Consider the following 16,617-nt stretch of genomic DNA (forward strand, 5'->3'; position numbering starts at 1 on the left):
TTGCCTAAAGCCTCCCCTGCTTTAGTTTCAGATTCTGCACTGAAGCATTTTAGATCCACATTAAATTAAACAGTGTTTTTGTTATAGTCTCATTCGGCCAATCACGGTGCGCGATGCCGCATATTTAAGGCTCCTCCAATCAGGTGTCAGTAGTAACACGTTTCCATGTGTCTGGGCCAATAGCAGCGCGGGGGCGGGGCTTACGCTGTACCGGCTCAGTGTCGCTGCCGCCTCGGCCACAGAGGCATCAATGGCGGCCGCGGTGTGCGGTCTGCAGTCCAGCAAAACAGCCAAGACCCTCGAGCAGAGGCGGAAAGCCAAGGACTCCCGGAGGAGGCAGGCGGCGCTGTCGTTCCTCACGAACATCTCTCTCGATGGACGGACTCAGCGGGAGCTCGGCAGTGGAAACGTCGGGCACACAGCCGCCGAGGAGGCGCGACAGCGGGACACAGACAGCGGACAGTCCGGGAGCACCGGGGCTCAGCTGACCGAGCCATGCGCCACCGGCAGCGGGTCCTCCTCCAGTGTGTCCGGCCTGGTCACTCCTGTCCGGCCCTCACTGGTCACATCTCCCGGACCCGCGGGGCCAAACGCCGTTGGGGCTAACGACGTGTTTTTGGAGGGCGGTAGTGCGGCCGAGCTTCTGCTTCCTGATGTTCCCGTGTCCCCCGTGTCTGTGGGACAGCCGCCCTGCGCGCGAGTCAAGTCCGCCCCGGCCCTGAGCCCGGCCCCCAGCGCGGCCCAGGACCTCCAGAAAAGGTGAGTGTAGAGCGCACCCTGCTGTGTTTATATTTCACTCATCCTGGACAAACCAAACATCCCCACCTGTGTTAATTTAGACAACATATTTTAATTTAGTTTTAGTCTTTTGACGAAAATGTAATTCGATTTTAGTCTAGTTTTAGTCGACTAAAATTGCAAGTAAATTTAGTCGACTAAATTTAAGACAAATTCAGTCGACTTTGCATTGATAATATTCATTATAATCATATTTAATAAAGCTCTTCTGCTTTATGGAGCTGCTCCACATGAACAAAGCTCAGAGCTGATCCTTTAGCAGAGAATTTACATGATCTGAGGCTCTTTCAGACGCTCAATAGAAATTTGGATGATTTTAGTCTCTCCTTTTCATTTTTATTTAGTCTTATTTTAGTCGACTAAAATATCTGGACATTTTAGTTAGGGCTGCTCGATTATTGAAAAAAATAATAATCATGATTAGTTTTGTCATAATTGAAATCACGATTATTCAAACGATTATTTGTTGCCTTTAAAAAAATCCATCAAAAAAATACAAAAATCCAGTAAAAAAGTGACAAAAATCCAACAAAAAAGTGAAAAATCCATCAAAAAAGTGACAAAAATCCATCAAAAAAGTGACAAAAATCCATCAAAAAAGTGACAAAAATCCAACAAAAAAGTGACAAAAATCCATCAAAAAAGTGACAAAAATCCATCAAAAAAGTGACAAAAATCCATCAAAAAAGTGACAAAAATCCAGCAAAAAAGTGAAAAATCCAACAAAAAAGTGACAAAAATCCAGCAAAAAAGTGACAAAAATCCAGCAAAAAAGTGAAAAATCCATCAAAAAAGTGACAAAAATCCAACAAAAAAGTGAAAAATCCATCAAAAAAGTGACAAAAATCCATCAAAAAAGTGACAAAAATCCATCAAAAAAGTGACAAAAATCCAACAAAAAAGTGACAAAAATCCATCAAAAAAGTGACAAAAATCCAGCAAAAAAGTGACAAAAATCCAGCAAAAAAGTGACAAAAATCCAACAGAAAAAAGACAAAAATCCAGCAGAAAAGTGACAAAAATCCAAAAATTAAAATTAGGAAAAAAATAAAAATAAAAAAATAGAATTGAAAACAAAAAAACAATGATAATCGATTTTTTGCGATTATGCTAATTTTGTAATCGTTTACTGTTGTAATCGAAATCGTAATCGAATTTCGATTAATTGTACAGCCCTAATTTTAGTCATAGTTTTAGTCTCATGAGAAACTTTTAATTTACTTTTAGTCCAATTTTAGTCGTCAAAAATAAAAACTGGTCACCACCTGTGTAAGAGTAAATACAGGATCATCCCATTTACACAGAACCCTCCATCATCACTGAGGAACATCATGCTTTTGCTTCTTTTCAGATCCAGGAATGTGTCTGGCTCTCCTGGTCCCAAAGTGCCAAAGAAGGTCCATTTCATCAGGAGTATCAGACAGTACGACACCAGAGGCTGTAGGTGAGTATTCATACTTTTTAATACATTCCTCTTAAGTTTCATGTAGAAACCCTGACTCCCCGAACAGCGTCCCATTCGTTCTGCTGCGATTGTAATAAGCTGCTTACCCTCAGAGTTTGGCCATGGAGCACTATCAGAGGCACAGCTGCTGGGCGCCGATTGCTCCAGTCAATTTAATCACCCTCGGAGGCTTAGCACGTGCCGAAAACGGTGCTGTGTGGAAATCTCACACCATATTGCAGCGACAGTGAAGAAACAGCGCAGACAAACCGGACTGAAACATCACGGGAGCACGTTGGCTGGTGTGTTCCCATCTGCCACTAGGGCTGCTCGATTATTGAAAAAATAATAATCACGATTATTTTTGTCATAATTGAAATCACGATTATTCAAACGATTAGTTGTTGCCTTTAAAATAATCCATCAAAAAAGTTACAAAAATCCATCAAAAAAGGACAAAAATCCATCAAAAAAGTGACAAAAATCCATCAAAAAAATTACAAAAATTCATCAAAAAAGTGACAAAAATCCATCAAAAAAGTGACAAAAATCCATTAAAAAAAAGCCAAAAATCCATAAAAAAAAGACAAAAATCCATCAAAAAAATTACAAAAATCCAGCAAAAAAGTGACAAAAATCCATTAAAAAAAAGCCAAAAATCCATCAAAAAAGACAAAAATCCATAAAAAAAAGACAAAAATCCATCAAAAAAATTACAAAAATCCAGCAAAAAAGTGACAAAAATCCATAAAAAAGTGACAAAAATCCAGCAAAAAAGTGACAAAAATCCATAAAAAAGTGACAAAAATCCATCAAAAAAGTGACAAAAATCCAGCAAAAAAGTGACAAAAATCCAGCAAAAAAGTGACAAAAATCCAGCAAAAAAGTGACAAAAATTTATCAAAAAAGTGACAAAAATCCATCAAAAAAGTGACAAAAATCCATCAAAAAAAATTACAAAAATCCAGCAGAAAAGTGACAAAAATCCCAAAATAAAAAAAAATAAAAATGTGGAAAAAAAAATTTGACAAAAAATTGAAAAAAAAAAATTATAAGCGATTTTTTGCGATTATGCCACTCTGTATTTTACTGATAAATGAATAATGCTTTATGAGGCAATATTGGAACGAACGAATGACTAAATCTGCACTACTTTCTGTTCGACGCCATTTCACCTCATTCCCTGTGAAGCACCTCCAGTAGGCGACAGATGCGTAAGAGAGGAGGAGGATCCTGAACCTGGAAAGTAAAGAAAAGCTCCAACGCTTTTTTTTCCTCCTACCCTTTTATTGCTACGTTTCACCCTGACCTTCATCGGGGGCTGGTGAAGGTCAGTGTGACACGGGGTGAGACTGTGCGCCGGACCTTTTCTTTATCTTTCTAGTTAACCATTCGCCAAGACTGCAATATCTTTTGCGAGAAACGAAAGGGGTATTATGCAAAATTTACTTTATCGAGCTTTCCATCCTGTTATTATGTCATTCCCTCATTAAAAACATGCCTGAAGTGTTGCCTTGGCACATTCACGTATTTCTGAGTCATCTGTAAAAACTCTGATGGCGGCCATTTTAGGGATAGGTTTGCCTGAGTCCTCCTAGGAACGCCCCCACCTCCTGGAGACGCCTCCGAGCTTTCGTCACCAGCCGAGTAACCAACCACTGCTCCTCAGCAGAACCCCCTCCCCACTGATGCCACAGACAGCGTGTGGAAGGGGCGTGTCGGAAAGGCTCAGAGGTTCTTAAAGAGACAGAGGCCTATTTCAAGACATTCACTACAGCCATTTTGAGAGAACAATTTTATACAAGGCAGTTATTCTAATTGACTGCATTTACAGACCAACAGAAGGTTTGGTCATCATTGTAGTGTGATATAGACTGGTGCTGTGTGAGTGAAAAAAGCATAATACCCCCTCTTTAATAAACCTGCTAATCCTGGAGTTTAGTCTTTTACAAACATTGTGCTGAAATGCATGTGATTCTCAGTGTTTTGCTCATGTTTAGTCTCAAATGTTAATGCTCCTGAATGTGGTCTTTCTTTTTACAGGATAGTTAAAGGAATAGGCCACCGTTTTTTACATGCTGAGATATGTTCTTACCTAACCTTAGACGTGTTAATATATCCCCGTCTGGTCTTTGTCCGTGCGCTCTGTCAGGCAAACGGAGCACATACGCAGCCTCTCCCACATGTCATATAGCTCCAAAAAAGCTCACAATAGAAGCTACCAAGCTCTTCCACGTGTTCCCTATTTAAATAAAGTTACGTGAAGTGTTTTCATGCGAAGTATATTTACACAGAGCACAACGTCCGCGCAGTAACTCCTAAAGACTTCCCCCCCGCTCACTTCCGTCAATAACCTTTAGGAGTTACTGTGCGGACGTTGTGCTCTGTGTAAATATACTTCGCATGAAAACACTTCACGTAACTTTATTTAAATAGGGAACACGTGGAAGAGCTTGGTAGCTTCTATCGTGAGCTTTTTTGGAGCTGTATGACATGTGGGAGAGGCTGCGTATGTGCTCCGTTTGCCTGACAGAGCGCACGGACAAAGACCAGACGGGGATATATTAACACGTCTAAGGTTAGGTAAGAACATATCTCAGCATGTAAAAAACGGTGGCCTATTCCTTTAAGGGAGGTTGGATTCTGCAGCAGCTTAGGCAGAAAAACATCCGCTTTGAGCCCTACTCTTTGTTACCCTTTCAGAAAAACTGGCACATCACAAAGTCACCATCTCCTCACAGTCGTTCAGCTTCCTTCATCTCATAAAACTCACCTGTAGGATTGTGGTTTTCTGTGTATCATTATAACTGTGTGTAGTGACCAGGGGGCGGCGGCTGCAGATGTAGTAAATGTCCGTCTGCTTAGGCCACATGTTGTTCGTAGACTGACACACCATCTGTTCTGTCTGCCCGTGCTGCTGTGCCCAGGATCATGCTGATTTGTGCCAAGAGGTCGCTCTATGCCGCTTTCTCAGTGCTGCCGTATGGAGAGAGCGCTCACCTCAGGTACAAAAGAGCCCCATCCCATCCCCCCCACCCCCCCATCACCACCCCGTTCTCCATCTCTGTCCCGTGTCACTCATCATCACTGTTTCCGGAAGGGTGAGGGGTTTGTGAGCTGCGTGTCGGCGCGTGGAGTGACTTTAGTTGTGCTTGTGTCTGGACAGTGACGTGAAGATGGACGCTCACAGGCAGAGGCTGTCGTCCGTCGTCACCGCTGACCTGCTGCCGTCTCTGGAAGGGATGGAGCCTGATGCTTCTGGAAAGGTACAAAGCATCATCAGTGTGAAGCGCTTTGGGCCGGATAAAGATAGGAAAGCGCTATATAAGTTCAGTCCATTTACCATCTGATGCTCCAGTTATTCACCTTATTCCCCACGTTTGCCTCTTTTTGCCACGGGATCTGATGTTAGAGGGATGTTTCGGGATTTTTGACATAGGGCCTCATTTCCTCGTTATCCAGAGTGTTGCTGATTTCTGGAGATATTTTTTTTTTAATTTTAAGCAGTTCTTATGTTTGAAGAGCTACGTGGTGCTAGGCTAGTGCAAGGCTAGTGCATGTCTATGGTATCAGCTAGCCTGCATTTAAAACAGTGTGACCCGCTCCACAGAGCACCTGAGGCAAATCACTTATAACCCCAGACTAACCATATAAATGTCTGTGTCGATGGTGTAATTTTACCCATTTTGCATTTAAAATAACTTATATTTGAGCAGCATTAGCTTCGTGGTTGTATAAGCTACGCAGCGGCGGAGTGATCTGCTAGAAAATAGTCCCTCAAAATGCGATCATTCAGGTGATGCAGGTCAGTTATATTCCACACATTATTCTATGGACATTTATATCAATCAATCAAAATGTATTTGTGTAGCGCCCAACAACAACCAGAAGGTGCCCAGAGCGCTTTCCAGGATTAAAACAAGAATCACAGTAGACAACAATAAATATAAAAACACATAAAAACAGCAGTCGAGTCGGTGGCTATGAATCGAAAGCTTTTCTGAAAAGATGTGTCTTCAACTATGATTTAAAAACACTCAGCTCTGTGATGTTTCGAAGCTGGACCGGAAGTGCGTTCCACAGCTTAGGGCGTTGCGCGGCAAATGACCGGCCTCCAAACTTTTTGTATTTGAACTTGGGAGTGACGAGGCAGGTGTGATCAGAGGAGCGCAGAGTTCTGGCTGGTTCGTAGACCGTTACTAATTCGACGAGGTCGGCCGGGGCCAGACCATTGATGGCCTTGAACACAAACATCAGGACCTTAAAGTCCGCCCTAAACGCCACCGGGAGCCAGTGGAGAGAGCGGAGGACTGGCGTGATGTGTGAGCGTCTGGAGGTGTTGGAGAGGAGACGAGCTGCTGCGTTTTGTACCAGTTGAAGCCGATTGAGGAGTGATATGGTTAGTCTGGTGTTATAAATGATTTGCCTCAGGTGCTCTGTGGAGCGGGTCAGACTGTTTTTGCTGCAGTGTAGCCGATAGCATAGAGATGCATTAGCCTAGCACCATGTAACTCTTCAAATATAAGAACTGCATGAATTACAAAATAAAATATCTCCAGAAATCAGCAACACTCTGGACAACTAGGAAATGAGGCCTATGTCAAAAATCCTGAAATATATATCGTTTCCCTCTTCGAAAACGTTTCATCCCCGTGCGTCCTGGTCCGCTGACAGGTCCCCGCATGTTTCTGTTTTGCCCATTAGACGAGTTCAAAATCACCAGGTTCTCTCCTTGTTGCCGCATGTGCCATCCTGTGCTTCCTGTTTGTTTGGGCCGAGTGTTTCCCTGGGATTGCCCTGACAGGCACTGCAGCATTGCATCGTACATATTTTTTTCCAGAATGCGACAGGACTGGACAATTCTCCTGTTGATTAAAATCGCACCACGCACCATCTGTGGGACTTATCTGGTTTAATAAAGGTCATTTAATTATATAAAAATAAAATAGTGGTATGTTTTAGGACTAAGCACTTTCGAGACAAAACTTTACTGTCATTTTTAAGCTTTTTTTTTTAGTTTCTATAGATACAGACGGCATCTCGTCATAGAAGGGGGCGTGGCTTCGTCGAGGGGGAAAATAGAATCTTTAGAAACACAATTTTTCACTCTTTTTAACCATTTTCTGGTGGAATATCAATTTATTTATCACATAAATAAAGTCAAGTGTAAATCTGGTCCATATGGATATTTTCTAACAGCAGATTGTTCAGTAGAAGCGAAAAAACTGCAGTTGTAGCAAGAGCTAGCTAACTTTTAGCATTAGCCCGATGCTAACATGTAGCATCCTGTTAGCATTCTCCGTTATTCATGTATTTATGAGCTGTGGAACCACTTTGCTCCTCCCCATGTCGTTGTTTATTTATTTAGTATAAACTATATTAATAATTTAGCATTTGTTACAGTAGTTTTTGAATAACAATTTTTCTAAATTGTTTTCCACCTGTTACCCCCTGTTTCAAAATGACCATATATGGGCGATTCCAGAGATGCCGTCTGTATCTGTGGCATTAAAATATAGAGTTTCGTGGCTCCGTATGTCGAACTTAAAACTCTGTTGTCGTGACAGGCCTGAAATATGAATCACTTTTTTTTTTTTTGTTGATCAATCTTGATTTTTCGATCAGATTTAATAATAGAAATGGAAACATGCAGCTGATTCATGAACTCGGACAGATCTTTTATACAAACACTTTCTTCCAGTTTCATTTAAGGCGAGACACGGCAGGTGAAAGTATTGATTTTTCACGCAGTGGTCGAAGTGGAGATTTTTATCTATTTTCCTCCCTTTACATCTTAGTTTTCATGTCAGATATAAAAATGATGATGTTTATTTTATGATGTTTTGTCTGCGAGGTGGGGGCAACCCGGAAGTAGCTGCTGCGCCGCGTAGAAAGGCCGTCTTTCCCGCGGGTTTTCATTCATAAATATTGACAGATTTTACATCCACGTGTCCTGCTAAGGGGCCCCGTGATGACGCTTTCACCCAAATATGGTGTTTTTCCTCCTACGAGACGCTGGAGCGGAAAAGTGGAAGAACGGGCCGAGCATGAGCACTCGCTACAAAACTTCAGGGCTGGTTTTCTCTGAATGAGAGAAGCCGCACTCGGGCAGAGCCTGAGCCCTTATAGAAGCTCCCACAGACTCCAAACTTTACAGTCTGAGACCTAACAAGATTTTGAAGGTTTGTTCAGAGGGATTTTTTAATATCTAATTCCTAGCCTGATTTATTCAGCTTTGAAACCAAAAAAACAGGCGAAATTTGAGTTTTTACAGATGATTAGTTTATTGAAAAACTAAACAAAATATCCAAAATCCCCTCTGAAAAAATCTTACTAATATGTCAATAAAATAAAACCATAAAATTTAATCTGGCTCAATTCATTATTTTGATTTCATTGCCCAATATATAGGCAATTTTAATGCTCAAAATGCCTTATTTTTTTTGTGAAAACATAAAATGACATGAATACATGTTTTTCTCATAATTATATCTGTAATGTTCAGTTTCAAATCGACGTCTCTACATTTTTTTGTTTTCCCTATTCACCTGCAGTGTCTCGCCTTAAACACATAAAAATCTTCCATTGTCTCGTCCAAACTCCAAACCGAGGATCTGTTTCTGCCAAAGAACCGGCTGCAAACCCGACGATCATAAACTCCCACGACGATTATTGAGCTCGATCAAAGTGTGAGCAGCTGATTCAATAGAGATATAACCTGTGAAGTTGTGTTTCTTCCCTCAGACTGTGTCCTACGCCCAGTTCCTGTATCCGACCAATGCCCTGGTGCGACAGAAGAACGTCCCCGACGCCTCCACCGCCCAGACTCCACAGACGCGCTTCCGCGGCAACAATCAGAAGAACTACACCCCCCGAGTAAACTCCACCACAGGCCCGCAGGACACGAGTGCGTGACGCCGTCTGTGAACCTGAGTGAAGAGAAGTTATGATGTCATGAGGTGACGGCAGGTTTGTGTGTGTGTTTGCAGACCCAGAGGAGACGGAATACGACCCCAACGTGCTCAGTGACCCCCAGTGGCCCTGTGGGAGACACAAGCGGGTGCTCATCTTTGCATCGTATGTGGTGAGTGCGAACTGTGACGGACTCCATGTCAAATCTATGAAATAACGCGCTTGGCTGGAGTGGCCGATATATGAACGTTTGATTCTGGTTAGGGATTCAGGACACTGAATTGTAGCTTCAATGAACATTTACTTCAGATTGACTTGGATTTGTACAGATTATATGTGGGTTTGTGTGTGTGGTCTGAAAGGAAACAGAGAAAAGGGAAGGAAAATTATCAACAGTTAAAAGACTAACTGAAATCCCGCTAAGTGGAGATGGATACAGACGGCATCTCTGGATTCACCCATATATGGTCATGTTTGAAAACAGTTAAAGCAGTACTAAGTAACTTATTTACCTTAATAAATCCTTCCCGTAGTCCCTGTGGGGGTAATAAAAGTGTTTATGGGATGACTGGAGGGTCTTTCATCGCCCCCTGGTGTCTCTGGCCAGAAAACCATGTTTGCAACTTGACTGTCACCGGTGCGGAGAAAGCAATACACACTAATGAAATCACGAAGAAGAAGCTAACATGCTATCGGGCAAAGCTAACTGCGGGCTAACGTCACTTTAAACAGTATTTACAGCAAAGTTTGAGTGAAAAAAAATATTTCCATTGTATAATTGGATGTACAATATCCCTCTGTCCCTTCGCCTTTCCTGTCAGCGTAGTATTTACTTTGTGGTCACACCGCCTTTGCTCTGCCCAATCCCGTCAGACCTTGGAAGCTCAGCAGGGAAGGGCCTGGTCGGTACTTGGATGGGAGACCGTTTGGTAACACCAGGAAGCCTAGCAAATGTAGTGAGTGAGTGAGTGGTTGGTGGTGGTCGGAGGGGCCGATGGCGCAGACTGGTTGCCTCGCTTCCGTCAGTCGACCCCAGGGCATCTGTGGCTACAATAGTAGCTTACCACCACCGAGTATGGAGTGAACGAATAGTGCAATGTAAAGCGTCTTTGAGTGTCCAGAAAAGCGCTATATAAAACCAATGCATTATTATTATTACTCTCCAAGACAATTAATAAATAAAAAAATCGTAACTTGCTACAACACCTGCAGTTGCGCTTATGGCCTCTAGGGGGAAGAGTTACTTAGTACTGCTTTAGGGGGAAAACAATTGAGAAAAATTTAACTTTCTCTAATTATTCAAAAATTACTTTAACAAACTCTGAATTACAGATACAAAGATACAAAGACATGCAGAGGAGCAAAGTGGTTCAACAGCCCATGAATACATAAAAAAAATGGAGAATGCAAACATAATAGTCTAGTTATACAGATGCAGATAGACTGAGACTGTTTTACAGATCTACATTTGTGGAAAGTAAAGTCTAGCTTAGTGTCTTTGTAACTTTTTACTGAAATAAATCGAAATACTGGAGGAAATGTGCTCAGTTAAAGGTGGGGGTTAAGAGGTTAAGGCTCCACCTTTAACTGAGCATATTTTCTCGAGTTATCCAGAGTGTTGCTGATTTGTGGAGATATTTTTTTGTAGTTCATGCAGTTCTTTTATTTGAAGAGTTTCGTGGCGCTAGGCTAGTGCATTTCTACAGCATCAGCTAGCCTGCATTAAAAACAGTGTGACCCGTTCCACAGAGCACCTGAGGCAAATCACTTACAAAGCCAGGCTAATCATATAAATGTCTGTGTCGATAGAATAATTTTAACCATTTGCATTTAAAAGACCTTATATTTGAGCAGCATATGCTTCGTGTTTGTATAAGTTACGCAGCGGCGGAGTGATCTGCTAGAAAATAGTCCCTCAAAATGCTCATTCATGTGATGCAAGGTCGGTTATATTCCAAGAAATATTCTCGCATCGACACAGGTATTGTAAATAAATGAGGCCCTATGTCAAAAATCCTGAAATATCCCTTTAAGGCGGGGGCTAAGAGGTTAAATCTCTGATTAGAATCAATGAATAATTCGGTTTATTCTGACTTGGCTTCTACAAAATAAAATGCAGCCTTTATGTTGCGTCCTCATGATCTCTCGCTCCAGGACGCTCCAGTGTAAATCACATGACACAAATACACGAATACGAAGACAAGTTTCAGCTCTTTTCATTTCATAATGAAGCTCAAACTAAAAATGCTTTCTGTTCACCTGTTTTTGCAGACGACCGTTATTGATTATGTGAAACCATCCGACCTGAAGAAGGACATGAATGAGATGTTCAAAGAAAAGTTTCCCTACATCAAACTCACGTTCAGCAAAATAAGAAGGTAATGACGTCTTAGTGACACTTCTTAAAGCCACTCTGTTTATCCGGCTGGCGTCAGTATCTAACCTGTGTGTTTGCGTTTCCTGTGCTCCAGTCTGAAGCGGGAGATGCGTGCGGTGAGCGAGGAGTGCGGTCTGCAGCCCGTCACCATAGCGATGGCGTTTGTTTACTTCGAGAAGCTGGTGCTGCAGGGGCGGCTGAACAAGCAGAACAGGAAGCTGGTGGCTGCGGCCTGCGTGCTCCTCGCCGCGAAGATCAGCAGCGATCTGAGGAAACCAGAAGTCAAGCAGCTCATCGACGTGAGTGACACAAACAGGAAGTGATTCCAGCACATGAAGCACTCACATGACAGAGAAACAACTTTAAAGGGACTATACAGAGTTTACAAATGTTATAATTAAGTATTTTCCTCCACCTACATGTTCCAGCCATGTCCTTATGTGTAGAATGAGCTCAGACCTGTTCACCACAACTGCCTCTAAAGTCCTGCACTGTCACTCAGAAAGTTGTTACTTCGGGTCTGAAGTGCCGTCATGCACGAGCTTAACCTCTTAACTCCCGCCTGAACCGAGAGGATCTTTTTCCTCACGTCATCAGATTTTTTTTCCATCATTTTTTTGTTGGGTATTCAACTCATTTTTGTAACTTTTTTGTCATTTTTTTGTCATTTTTTATCACATTTTTGTATTTTTTTTGTCACATTTTGTCACCTTTTTTTGTCAATTTTTTGTCACATTTTTTCGTCATTTTTTTTAATCAATTTTTTGTCAGTTATTTGTGACATTTTTTCCACTTTTTCATAAATTTTTCGTCACTTTTTTGTCACATTTCCATCATTGTTTTCGTCTCAGTTTTGTCGCTATTTTCTCACCTTTTTTCCAGAAGCTTTTGGACTGGGGTAAAGCCAAACTGGAGAAAATGTGCTCGGTTCAGGTGGGAGTTAAGGGGTTAATATAGAAGCTGCAGTTACACATATGACCTGAGGTGGCAGTAGTGAGTATAAAATGGTGAACTTGCATCGAGCTCCTTTAAAGAAGAAGCTAATTGAAATTTAATGGTCTGCAATTATCTGTGTAATATTTTTAGTTTCCTCGGCTACGCAATATCTCATTTAAGTCGACTGTGTGAATTTTAGACCTTTTTTAAACCTGGTTTTATCTCCATCTTGGCCCGGTGGTACGTGGAAGGTCAAATATTTTGTGAGGTGGTCGTAGTAGCAAATTTTGAGTTCCCAACCTCTTGTGTCCCACGTACCCCTTGAGGCATTACTTTACACCAGGGGTCACCAACGTGGTGCCCGCGGGCACCCAGGGGCCCTTTGGGGCATGTCCAGTAGCCCTTGGGACTTTTTCTAATGTGTAAAACACTTCATTTTCTTGAATCTAATTCTTAAAATTACAGTTATTTTGGTTCTTGTGACTCGGTATGAGTTTAAAATAAAGCTATTTTAATATAATGTGGGGTCAATATCCTATAAGTGAACAGTGTACGTTTAAGTCTTTAGGATTTGTTTTTAACTGGTAGCCCTCGAACAACTTAATGCTCTTAAAGTAGCCCTCAGCTGAAATAAGGTTGGTGACCCCTGAATTACACTATACTTATACCCCCAACTCAAGAGTCCTGCCAAAATGTTAAACAAACAAGCAACTAAACATAGATTATCCAGTATTAGTAAAGTGCTACGTTCCAAATATAGATAAAATATTCCCAAAGTGAAACTTTTTAGTGAAAACATCATTAAAGGTCCCCGTACCACTGGTTGGGAAACACAATATTACGCTCCTGGAAGGGCATGTGCTCTGCCAACAGAAAGAAAATATAAATGTATTAACCAACTTAACTAAATTAACTAAATAATTGTATTTATTTATTTATTTAGCACTTTAGCATAACTAGTTAAAAAGAAAAAAAAGAACATAAAAAGCATCCATTTGTATGTATGAATATACAACAAAATAATGAATAATAATAACAGCATGTGCATGGGAGAGGTAGAACAACACCACTCCCAAGTAAACAATTAAATAAGAATCAGAGTAATGTAAACCCACGCTAAGTTACTACGTAGTACAAAAATACAGAGTCAAATACAAATACTCATACAATCATTTCCTTTGAGTCTCTGCTCTGTACTCAGCACAAATACTCAGCCAATAATTTATGTTTTAGTTTGTTAGGTAACGACTAAATAATTGTAATTATATAATATACAGTGGGGCATAAAAGTATTAGGTCAGTTCCCCATAAACTTCCTAGTGGATTTCGGCCCCGCTGTATTTACCCCTCGAGTCAGGCTTATGTGAACTAACACGAGGGGCGGGAACCTCTCACGATTCGATACACGATACATGGCTTACGATAACGATTATCTCACGATACGCCGATACTGGGATAATCAATATAAAATAATTTACGATGCATCACAATAATTAAAAAAAACATGGAACTTTTAACCTTTATTTTAACATACTACGTATTATTCATCATTTACATTTCTTTTCATGTGCTTTGTACCACTTTTATAAATGATCCCTGACTTACACACTGAAAATGGGTCATAGATCTGTCAGTGACTTTATTTACAGTTAAATACACAAGTCCTGTTTAAAAAGTAATAAATAAACCACAAATTAATCTTCTTTATAAATATAATTAAAAGTTAAAAAGTTATTTATTTGTGTGACAGTGTTTGGTCTAAGTGCTTAAAGCTGCAGTGCTGCCCCCTGCTGTCCTGACTCATGAACATTGTTGGCCTCAATTGACGGTGAAAAAAAAAAAAATACGATCAATATCGTATCGTATCGTCCCGCAAAATATCGTGATATATCAAAAAATCGATATATTGCCTCTAGGGCTGAAATGACTAATTGATTAATCGACGACTAATCGATTATTGAAATAGTCGACAACTATTTTAGTAATCGATTAGTCGTTTTCTGGTTCACACAGACTCAAATACAGCAAAAATGACATGAAAATGTAGTATTTTTGATGAAAACCTTTGTTTTTCATAGTTAGGGTCTGTAATGTTTTGTACATTTTAAATTTCATAAATATCCGTCTGTCTCGTTCAATCAGAAGCAGAATTAGCGCCAAGAGCCTCCAACAAACATTCACTTTAAAGGAACAGGCCACCGTTTTTACATACTGAGATATGTTCTTACCTGAGCTTTGACGAGTTCTTTAGGACCTGTCTGATCTTCACCCGTGCCTTCAGTCACGTAAACACAGCGCAGACGGCGTTAGCATTTAGCCTCTCCCTCTCTCCTCTACGTACACTATGGCGTAATAATACCAGGAGTAATTTGGCATCAGTAAAGTGAAGATTACTGCACGGATTTCGAACTACTCCTGGTATTATGACGCCTTACAATATAGTCCCCCCTTTTATCCACTTAGAAAATCCACATTGTTTAATTTTGTGTAATTATACTTTGTAGTGGAACACTTCACGTAACCATATTTAAATAGGGAAAACGTGGAAGAGCTTGGTAGCTTCTATCTTGACCTGTTTTGGAGCTACAGAGGAGAGAGGGAGAGGCTAAATGCTAACGCCGTCTGCGCTGTGTTTACGTGACTGAAGGCACGGGGGAAGATCAGACAGGTCCTAAAGAACTCGTCAAAGCTAAGGTAAGAACATATCTCAGTATGTAAAAACGGTGGCCTGTTCCTTTAAGTTTCCTCCTTCAACACGTCCTCAAGCGGCGCCACTTTAGCTTTATGTGATTAATTAAATTTAAAAATCCAATATTCCTACACCATTCATCGTACAAATATTCGATAGTTAGGAGTGAGACATTTAGGGCTGCAACTAACGATTATTTTGTCATCGATTAATCTAACGCCCTGTATTTTCCTTCATGAGCAGAAGCTGGAGGAGCGTTTCCGGATCAACAGGCGGGAGCTGATTCCCCTGGAGTTCCCGGTGCTCGTGGCTTTGGAGATGGGACTTTACCTCCACGAGAGCAAAGTCATGCCCCACTACCGCAAACTGGTGCAGCAGCAGGGGTAACTACCGGTGCAGCAGCAGGGGTAACTACCGGTGCAGCAGCAGGGGTAACTACCGGTGCAGCAGCAGGGGTAACTACCGGTGCAGCAGCAGAGGTAACTACCGGTGCAGCAGCAGGGGTAACTACCGCTGCAGCAGCAGGGGTAACTACCGGTGCAGCAGCAGGGGTAACTACTGGTGCAGCAGCAGGGGTAACTACCGCTGCAGCAGGGGTGACTACCGGTGCAGCAGCAGGGGTAACTACCGCAGACAGGTCCCGGGTCTGTCCTGAGAGGAGATTGACCAGCCCTGTCCGTTACCGGGACACTCACAGTTGTTCAAACACAGTGGTTTTAACACAAATACCGGAGTCTGTTTTCTGCTCCGTCAGAGTCCGGCCGGATCCTGGTCCACGTCCGGATTTTCTGAGTAAATTCCTGACTGACTTAAAGCTGGGATTCCTGATTTTTTGGTGTTGTAAAATACATTTATTTTTGCCGCCTCAGATAGGGCTTTTCCACCAAGGTGCTGGTTCAGAGCTGGTTCTGGTGCCGGGTTGGTTCCAAACTGACATGGTTTTCCACCAAAATGAGAGCTGTGCCTATTGTCATAGCAACGCTTTGGGAAGTCAACATCAAACATGGATAGAAACATCTTACTACAGCCACTTCTGGTTATAAAATACAGAAAAATAAGTTTATGTTCCAGTCACAGCAGCCGTTAACACACTCTCATACATCCTGGCCTATTGTACATGTTTTTAGTGGTAGGGGAAACCGGAGTACCCGGAGGAAACCTACGCAGACACGGGGAGAACATGCAAACTCCACACAGAAAGGCCCGTCCTTGGTGGGAATCGAACCCGGACCTTCTAGCTGTGAAGCACAAGCACTAACCGCTGTGCTACCGTGCCGCCCGGAGGAGAAAGGAGGAGGAGAAAGCCACGCCCCCAGCCGCTGACATCACTGGTGCTCGTTTCTTGGTCCAGCTTTTAATTGGTTCCCAACCGGCACCAGATTTTGGAACCAAGAGCCAGCGTTTTTTCAGTGGAAAACGAAAGAACCGGTTCTGAAACTGGAACTGGCCCAGAACCAGCAT

The 16,617-nt window shown here is 41.8% G+C and overlaps 1 protein-coding gene across 1 annotated transcript; it reads left to right on the forward strand.

Annotated features, from left to right (window-relative positions):
• Nucleotides 1-235: 235 nt before the first annotated feature.
• cables2a (Cdk5 and Abl enzyme substrate 2a) lies at nt 236-15,543 on the forward strand (the record flags this gene model as incomplete). The annotated part of the gene is made up of 9 exons (XM_079558361.1): nt 236-759; nt 2,150-2,242; nt 5,170-5,247; nt 5,409-5,508; nt 8,987-9,149; nt 9,232-9,326; nt 11,426-11,532; nt 11,626-11,830; nt 15,400-15,543. The coding sequence occupies exons 1-9, from the start codon at nt 251-253 to the stop codon at nt 15,541-15,543; spliced, it is 1,494 nt and encodes a 497-aa protein (XP_079414487.1). The 5' UTR covers nt 236-250.
• Nucleotides 15,544-16,617: the final 1,074 nt, after the last annotated feature.

This window comes from Gobius niger (assembly GCF_951799975.1).
Source record: "Gobius niger genome assembly, chromosome: 6".
Classification (NCBI taxonomy): domain Eukaryota; kingdom Metazoa; phylum Chordata; class Actinopteri; order Gobiiformes; family Gobiidae; genus Gobius; species Gobius niger.